Genomic DNA, 9960 nt, shown 5'->3' on the forward strand with positions numbered 1-9960 from the left:
AAAATATGAAATTTCTTTCTCTAGAATGAAAATTTTCTCTCAGTGAAAAGCTGATCATGGGTAGGAAATCCGAAGTTGGAGGGGGAAAGAAACAAGGGCAAGGCAGTGTCACAAATGGTGGAAAGCAAACTGTACCGCAGTCAACATATGCGAAGAAAACAAAAGGCTTCAATGTACTTCACGAAATTGTACCGCTGGATCTAGCATAAGTAAGTATGGATCAGACACCAACTCGATGTAATTTGGTGAATAGAAATGAGAATAGCATAGCGTAGAGTAGGGGAAAAAGTTCATGGGCGGATATGAAAGAAGAAGAGGCGATGATGGAAGCAGGGGTGTGGAAATCACAACAGGCCATGAATTCGTGGAGTAAAGTAGTAGGACCGATTCCTGCAACTGAAGGATTCGATTTATGTAGTTAGGAAATGACAAATCAAAATGTCAAAATTACAAATGATGATATCAAGGATGAAGTTGAGTACTGAAAATCAGTAGTGATATGCTATGTGTTGGGATATAACCCTCCACTGTCAGTAATGGATGGGTATTTTAGGAGAATTTGGGGAAATAGGGGAATTGACAAAGTGGCACTTGTTAACAAGGGGGTGTTCCTTATGCAGTTTCAATCTGAAGAAAGTAAAATCAGAATTATTGAAGAAGGAGACAAGATGTTTGATAAAAAGCCAGTTGTAATTAGACCATGGAAGCAGGACATTGACATGAAGAAGGAGACTATTGACAAGATTCCTATATGGATCAGACTCACAGGGTTGGATATTAAGTATTGGGGAAAGAATGCTCTCATGAAAATTGCAGGAATGGTGGGAAAACCACTGAAGGTAGATAGAGCTACATCGCAGAAAAAACGACTTACATTTGCTAGAATACTTGTTAAGGTGTCAATTAACCAGCAATATCCATCCAAAATCATGTTTGAAAATGAATATGGAAAGATTATAGAATAAAGAGTTGTCTATGAATGGAAGCCAGTGCTTTGTCCCATATGTAATAACTTTGGGCATGAACAACTGGATTTTCGGAAAAAACATGAGGAATGATGAGGTTAAGGAGCAACAGGGTCAAAACATAATGTAGAATGATCAACAAAAAGTTGATAAGGGAGGCCAGGAAAGACTTAAGAACACTACAGAAAATGTAGGGAATGAAGGATGAAGGACAAAGGAAGTCATGCAGGAGATACAACAAAAGAAGAATGGGCCTGAGGAAGGAAATAACCAAATGGCACATGTTAGAGCAACTGGGAAGAATAGTAAGACAACAATAGCAAGAGAGATGACTCTGAAACTTGGAAATTCATATGCAGCACTAGCACAAAACGCTGAGGAGATAACTAAATTTGATGGGAACATAGCAAGCTCATCCAGCCCTGGAGATAAACAAGTTGTATTGGGACCAAACACTGGAAAGGGTGGGGGATACCCCCCTCATAATGGATAATATTGGATGTTGGAATGTAAGGGGACTAAATAAGCTAGCTAAGCAGAAAGAAATAAATCTATTTCTGCATAATGTAAAGGCTGGTTTATTTGGGCTCCTGGAAACAAAAATTAAGAGGACAAAGGCTCAACGAGCCTTTTTTAATCTTTGTAATGGTTGGTCCCACAAACTTGCAAAAACATCCGAGAGGTCGTATATGGTTACTATGGAAACCTCAAATATATAAGGTGGACCTGATCAAAGTCACTGCACAACTAATCCATTGTAATGTCAAACAAAGAGGTAGTGGAGAGCAGATGTATATCACTATTGTCTATGGGTTCAATGACCAAGCCCTTAGGAGAGAATTATGAGAGGATAAAAAAAAGGATATATAGCCAGATACAGGGACCTTGGGGTGTAATGGGGGATTTCAATTGTGTCCTTTATAAAGACGAGAGGATTGGAAGCCCAATTACTATGGCAAAAATAAAGGATTTTAGGAATTGTGTAGAAAATCGTGATCTACATGACTTAAAATCAACATGATCTTACTTTACTTGGAATAATAAATAAGAAGGGGAGGACAAAGTCATGAGCAAGATAGATAGAGTACTAGTAAACAGTGAATGGTTGTTGTCTCAACTCCCTGCTTCCACAATTTATTACATGAAAGAAGAGTTGTATGATCATAGCGATGCTATTATCAGCTGGGAAAGAGGAGGTAACAGAAGGAAGAAGCAGTTTAAGTATTTTAATATGTGGAGTCTGGCACCAGACTTCATGGAAAAAGTGGAGGAAAGCTGGCAGCTTGAGATTACATGGAATAAGCAATACCAACTGGTGGAGAAGTTGAATCGGCTGAAGAGAATTTTAATGAATTTAACAAGAGCAGATTCAGTGAGGTAGAAAAGAAAGCAGACCAAGCAAAAGAGGAACTTCTAGCATGCCAAGCTAGAATTCAGGCAAACCTTTTGGACTATGAACTACATAAGCAGGAGAGAAGGTTAACACAAGAATGCAGTAATTGTGAAGAAGTTAGATATCAATATCTAAGGCAAAGAATAAAGTGCAATGGGCAATACAAGGCGACCAAAATACCAGGTTCTTCCATAACTTTATGAAGGCCAGGAGGAACACAAACAGGATAATTCTCAATAAGGGATGTAAATGGGGAAAATATTGCAGAGGTGGAGAGGATTGCAAATACATTCACAGAACTCTATACATCTCTGTTGGGTACAAGTAGAGGGGATAGAGATCATGTGTGTAGCAGACTAGTAAAAATATGAGCTGTGGTATCTGAAGAAAGTAGGAAAATGCTGGAGGCTGCTTGTTCAGAGAAAGAGGTGAAACATGCATTATGGGCAATTGTAGGGGATAAAAGCCCTAGCCCAGATGGATATGAGAGCCAATTCTTCAAAGACAACTGGAGAATAACAGGGAAGGACCTAATTGCAGGGATATTGGATTTCTTCAAAATTGGGAAACTGCTGCATGTGTTGAACAACACTGTGATCACCCTTATCCCAAAATATACACATGCAGACTCTGTAAGTGATTATAGACCTATAGCCTGCTGCAATAGTGTTTATAAGATCATATCAAAGATGTTATGTCAGAGATTAAGGAAAGTGCTGCCTGAAATAGTCTCAGCAAATCAAAGTGCATTTGTAGAAGGAAGATCTATTGCTCAAAACATTCTAATATGTCAGGATATAGTACGACTCTATAACAGGAAGACACTACCAAGAGGTGTCTTATAAAAATTGATCTCAAGAAGGCTTATGACTCGGTGGAATGGGGATTTGTAGAAGAAATGTTGTATGCATTGAATTTTCCATGCCAATTCATTAGCTGGATAATGACATGCATTACAGCAACACAATATACAATTGCTATCAATGGTGGCACATATGGAAGCATAGCAAGGAAGAGGGGACTAAGACAGAGGGATCTAATATCCCCGTTGTTGTTTATAATATGCATGGAGTACTTTACAAGAATTATGAGAATGGTGGTTGAACAAGAAGAATTTGCTGATCACACAAAGTGTGAGGGGCTGCAACTGAATCATCTCTGCTTTGCAGATGATGTACTGATATTTTGTAAAGGCGAGTTCCAAGCTATAGTGTTGATGCTAAGAGGATAGCAAAGCTTCTCCAATGCATCAAGTCTCACTACAAATGTTGCAAAATCAAATATTTTTAGTGCTAACATGGATGGACAATGCTTGAATGACTTGTGTGAGCTGACAGAGTACAAGAGGGGGGCACTACCATTCAGATATCTTGGGGGTGCCCATATCACCAAAGAAACTATCAGCAATAGATTGTGAAATAATGGTGGACAAAATGACTATGAAGGTAAAAGGCTGGGGGTCAAGAAATCTATCATATGTAGGGAGAGCGCTGCTGGTAAATGCTGTATTAATGCACATACACTCTTACCGGCCGTCCATCTTTGTGTTACAAAAAAAAAAAGTAATCAAAAGGATCATAGGAGTGTGTAGGAATTTTTTATGGGATGGGAAGGTTCACACAAATAAACCTTCACTGGTAGCATGGGATTTGGTATGCAGAACAAATAAGCAGGGTGGACTAGGGATACATGATATTGATGTATGGAATGAAGCAACAATAGCAAAGTATGTATGGAACATATCAGCAAAAACAAACAATCTATGGATAAGATGAGTTGATCACATCTAATTAAAAGGTAATGAATGGTGGCAGTACAAACCTCCTCAAGATTACAGCTGGTACTGGAGGAAAATATGTACAATTAGAGACAAATTTGTAGCAGGTTATATACAAAATCATTGGCTAACTGCTATTGGAGAATACATACTAATTAGTGGCTATAGCTGAAAAAAGGGGCTATAGAGGACTGGCCTTGGAGAGGGTAGGTATGGAATAGAATGAACATGCCTAAACACAGTTTCATCTATTGGCTAGCAGCACACAATCGACTCCTGAAAAAGGTTAGATTGAAGCATATGGGAGTTAGCCAAGACAACTTATGTGTGATACGTGGTAATGCAGAGGAAACAATTGAACACCTATTTTTTGAATGTCAACTATCGAAAAATGTTTGGAAGATATTCTGAGATGGTTGTATTGGCATAGCTAACATGGAGTTTCGAGGACTAGGCAGAAGGATGCCTAGGCAAGTTAAAGGGAAAATGTGCAGGGCATTTGTGCTTGCTACATTAGCAGCTATGGTATACAACATAGGGAAAGAAAGAAACTTAGCATTCTGGGAACAAAAGGTGCTAAGACCTGGGCATCTATGCAGCCAGATAAAGCAGGTCTGTAAACATAAAGCGTATGAAACACCGGGGAAAAAACACTCAAATAGAGACAGAGATTGGATCGAAACACTTTATAGATAAAGATTGTATAGGAGGAAATTGTATATATGAGGATAGAAACTTATAATTAGAGAGGGGATTTCTGATAGCCATGTAAACTAAAGTTGTAAGTGTTGGTCAGGTGATAAATAAAATCTTTTTGTTTCACAAAAAAAAATATTCTAAATTTGAACACCCTTATTGAATTTTCTGGCTTTACCACTGACGTCCCTCCCATTTTCACTTTGACTAACCAGAATTATTGTAATCCTATTTTTCATATCATATGAGATTATTTTCTTTTTCTGTATATTATAAAATGGAGCACTTTGTTATATTTGAAAATTCTGTAAATTTAAACATCTTATGTTTTTCTTAATAACATGTTCTTGTAACAAAAAAATATCATGATATGATTAAGACTAAAATTTTTAAGAATTCCTTAAATGCTAATTTTTTCCTTTTCTTATAAATAATTCGGTGTCCAATCAAACATTTTCAGTATAGAAAGATGCAAAAAGACCTATAAACACATCTATGATCTAATTATACTACTACTACAAACTATTTCATCTTGTCATCTTGACAGTAACATTAAACGGCTACTTTCTATTTTCACCGCATCTGCAAATGCTTTTAGCTTTTGAGTCCCAAAAGTAGGACCTCTCATCTTTTCATGCGCTTCCTCGAAATTGTTCATCAAAAACTAAAAAAATTAAAAATATTACTAATTATTCTTTTTGAACCATAACAAATGACCAATTTATTAGTTTTATTTTGATCCAAATAAATGTCTATTTATATAATCAAGAAAAAATTTAATTTGTTTTTTTAAAATTATCCTTATGTACGTATCCCTAAAAAGTCATTTACACCTCACATTTGAGAAGAGAAGTAAGTGCTACTATAACTATGGTGCAACATTTAATGAAGGGTACTTTAGTCACACTAACTATTTTCGTCTAGAATTTAGTATTTTTCTTAATGGATGTCACTTATTATGAACCGGAGGAAGTATTGTTTATGAAATATGATTATGTTTTGAAAAAAATAATCAATCTAATTTAGGATAGTTTTTGGGTTAAATTTTTTCTTCCACTCATAAAATTTTAACTTTTCTTCAAATAAAGTTCATATTCAAACCGAACTTCAATTTTTAAAAATTATTTTTTAACTTATTTCCAAACCTCTTTTTTCATGTTTCAATCAAATCAAATGTATGTCTAAATACTTACTAAGAAATCAGGAAGTGAAGTGACCATGACCAACCCCTTTGGCCGAGGCCCCAAGTGTTAGACCCCTGACAAAGCTGATCGGCAAGCGGCACGGCAGTGGCGAGGATTTAGCATGATGGCCTTGCCATTGGCCTATGTGCGAGGGAAAATCAACATGCAAGACAATGCGGGGGTGTTGTCAATGGCAACAAACTGTTGCTAAGCAAGTGAGACGGACTACACTTGTATTTGAGGGCTAAGGTGCGACGGACTACACCAAAGCAAGAGGGGGCTGCGTACAAGCAAGGCCAAGACCTTGACGGAACTAGGCGGGCTGGATGGGAGCTTGACAAGCCAAAACGGGAAAGACCTCGGCGCTAAAGTGAGGCAGCTTAGTGCCAAGGCAGTGGCATTGGCAATGTGGTGTTGCCATGACTTAGGTGAGCGGGCTGGCACCTAAGTTATTTGTGGGCAAACGACTTGGCAAAGGGAAGGGCATCAAGGCTTGGTGACTTGATGTTAAAATCAGCATGGGCAACGGGCATACTTGATCAAGTAGGGGCGACTTGACAAGAACAATCAACTGTGGCAGCGGATTGGCGTGCGGCTAAGTCAAGGGTGACGAGCTGTGGCGATGGCATTGAGCGGGAGCAGTGTCAAAGGCTAAGGCTGGGCGCAAAGTCAGCCTTAGACGTGCAGCAGCTGGCCAAGAAACACGCACATGCAGTGCACATGAAGTGGTTTTCAAGTGTGCTGTGCACATGCCAAGCAGTTGGCGGTTACAACCCATGTCCAAGAGTTGCTGATTAAATGGCTGAGTCTTTGCACGGTTTTGGGGGCATGTTAGAGACATGTTCCCCACGTTTTGATCATGGGGATCACTTCCTATCAGTTGGGGGATGTCAACTGAACATAGGAGACTCTTTGGGGCTGACTACACTATATATATGTGTGTTAGCAGCCTTAAAAACGGGCTAAGTACCTAGGGAGGGAAATGTCTGAAAATAGGCATAGGGTTGTCTATTTTGTGGCTTGAGCATGGCAAATTATGTGCCATTGCCTTGCCAAACGAGTGGCAGCACGAGTAGCCTTAGGCAGGGGCTTTTATGGGGCTAATTCGTGCATGAGTAGGCCATTTTTTGTGAGTTGGTGCCTGCCAAGGGTGGCAGCACCTTGCCTAACTCGAGATTTTCCTTTGTAATTTGATTTATTATAAAAGGTTGGGAAAGGGTTCCCGTAAATCTGTGTTGCCTTTGTTTTTCTTGTTGCCTTTAAATTATTCTAAGTGTTGAACCTCGAAACCAAACGAAAATTGGGTAAGGCTGAGGTCAAGTGGGGACTTGACTGCCGCACATCGGGCAGCATTTTCGGCGGACAGAAATTGCCGGTGTGACAATTGGTATCAGAGCAAGCCAGGTTAGGCTTGGTTTGGTTTGGTTCGTGATGAGGTCGAGATGGCCATGGACAAGACTGCAAGACAAGGGGTCAGTGTGCTTGTTCGTGGAAGGGACTGTCTTGGCTTAGAAATTCAGAAAAGGCAAGGAAGGCAGTGATGCAGAAATTTCGAGTTTGAGGGTGCCAAAAATCAGTGTGGGTTCTTACAAATCAGTCAGTTGGCGTGCTGGTTTTGCTGTGGGAACGACGGACAAGAAATGCAATGAGAAAACAAAAACGTTGCACTTGAGGGCAAGGACAACGTTATTCTCAAAAGGGTGCTGAACTTGTGATGTCTTTGCAAATGGCAGCATGTGTTGGGATCTATTCGACGAGGGCGTCGAATTCAACTGGTTGGGGTGGTTTGTTAGACCCCTGACAAAGCTGATCGGCAAGCGGCACGGCAGTGGCAAGGATTTTGGCATGATGGCCTTGCCATTGGCCTATGTGCGAGGGAAAATCAACATGCAAGACAATGCGGGGGTGTTGTCAATGGCAACAAACTGTTGCTAAGCAAGTGAGACGGACTACACTTGTATTTGAGGGCTAAGGTGCGACGGACTACACCAAAGCAAGAGGGGGCTGCGTACAAGCAAGGCCAAGACCTTGACGGAACTAGGCGGGCTGGATGGGAGCTTGACAAGCCAAAACGGGAAAGACCTCGGCGCTAAAGTGAGGCAGCTTAGTGCCAAGGCAGTGGCATTGGCAATGTGGTGTTGCCATGACTTAGGTGAGCGGGCTGGCACCTAAGTTATTTGTGGGCAAACGACTTGGCAAAGGGAAGGGCATCAAGGCTTGGTGACTTGATGTTAAAATCAGCATGGGCAACGGGCATACTTGATCAAGTAGGGGCGACTTGACAAGAACAATCAACTGTGGCAGCGGATTGGCGTGCGGCTAAGTCAAGGGTGACGAGCTGTGGCGATGGCATTGAGCGGGAGCAGTGTCAAAGGCTAAGGCTGGGCGCAAAGTCAGCCTTAGACGTGCAGCAGCTGGCCAAGAAACACGCACATGCAGTGCACATGAAGTGGTTTTCAAGTGTGCTGTGCACATGCCAAGCAGTTGGTGATTACAACTACCCATGTCCAAGAGTTGCTGATTATTGGCTGAGTCTTTGCACGTTTTGGGGGCATGTTAGAGACATGTTCCCCACGTTTTGATCATGGGGATCACTTCCTATCAGTTGGGGGATGTCAACTGAACATAGGAGACTCTTTGGGGCTGACTACACTATATATATGTGTGTTAGCAGCCTTAAAAACGGGCTAAGTACCTAGGGAGGGAAATGTCTGAAAATAGGCATAGGGTTGTCTATTTTGTGGCTTGAGCATGGCAAATTATGTGCCATTGCCTTGCCAAACGAGTGGCAGCACGAGTAGCCTTAGGCAGGGGCTTTTATGGGGCTAATTCGTGCATGAGTAGGCCATTTTTTGTGAGTTGGTGCCTGCCAAGGGTGGCAGCACCTTGCCTAACTCGAGATTTTCCTTTGTAATTTGATTTATTATAAAAGGTTGGGAAAGGGTTCCCGTAAATCTGTGTTGCCTTTGTTTTTCTTGTTGCCTTTAAATTATTCTAAGTGTTGAACCTCGAAACCAAACGAAAATTGGGTAAGGCTGAGGTCAAGTGGGGACTTGACTGCCGCACATCGGGCAGCATTTTCGGCGGACAGAAATTGCCGGTGTGACACCTACCATGGTGGTGACGGGTGACGGAGAATTAGGGTTCGATTCCGGAGAGGGAGCCTGAGAAACGGCTACCACATCCAAGGAAGGCAGCAGGCGCGCAAATTACCCAATCCTGACACGGGGAGGTAGTGACAATAAATAACAATACCGGGCTCTATGAGTCTGGTAATTGGAATGAGTACAATCTAAATCCCTTAACGAGGATCCATTGGAGGGCAAGTCTGGTGCCAGCAGCCGCGGTAATTCCAGCTCCAATAGCGTATATTTAAGTTGTTGCAGTTAAAAAGCTCGTAGTTGGACTTTGGGATGGGCCGGCCGGTCCGCCTTAGGTGGTGACCACATTTTTAACGTAACACTATCAAATCAATTGCCATTTAAGAAATTTATTATTTACCAAGATATATTGATGATAATTGAATCAAATAGTGATGAATAATTTAAGGACTCAATTAAAAATATATTATTTTTAACATGAAATAGATTCTTACACTTAACAAAAGAAAACTACCAATCAAACTAGAATGTAAAGGTAAAGAACTGTACTAAAAGTGCAAACGATTAAAATTTACTATAAAATTTTTGAAACTTTATATAAACGTATACATATATATATATGTGTAATTCTAAATTTAAAATAGCTACTCCTATATTCGATTTAGTTCGATTTTTTTTATTAAAATCAAAACCAAACCAAATTTGATCGGTTTTTAAATTTCAAAATCAAAACTAAACCAAACCAAAAAATATTAGTTTTTTTATCGATTTAGTTTGATTTTTGGTTTTTAGGATTTTTATAAACAACCTTGCAAAAAGGTAAAGAGGTAGTGATCACCCACCT

General features: G+C 40.2%; 1 protein-coding gene across 1 annotated transcript; it reads left to right on the forward strand.

Moving 5' to 3' along the window:
• The first annotated feature begins 536 nt into the window (after positions 1-536).
• Positions 537-965, forward strand: LOC104226878 (uncharacterized). The gene has a single exon (XM_009778970.1). It carries the CDS (start codon positions 537-539, stop codon positions 963-965), a length of 429 nt encoding a protein of 142 aa, XP_009777272.1.
• Positions 966-9960: the final 8995 nt, after the last annotated feature.

The sequence above is a fragment of the Nicotiana sylvestris genome, chromosome 9 (genome assembly GCF_000393655.2).
Source record: "Nicotiana sylvestris chromosome 9, ASM39365v2, whole genome shotgun sequence".
Lineage (NCBI taxonomy): Eukaryota > Viridiplantae > Streptophyta > Magnoliopsida > Solanales > Solanaceae > Nicotiana > Nicotiana sylvestris.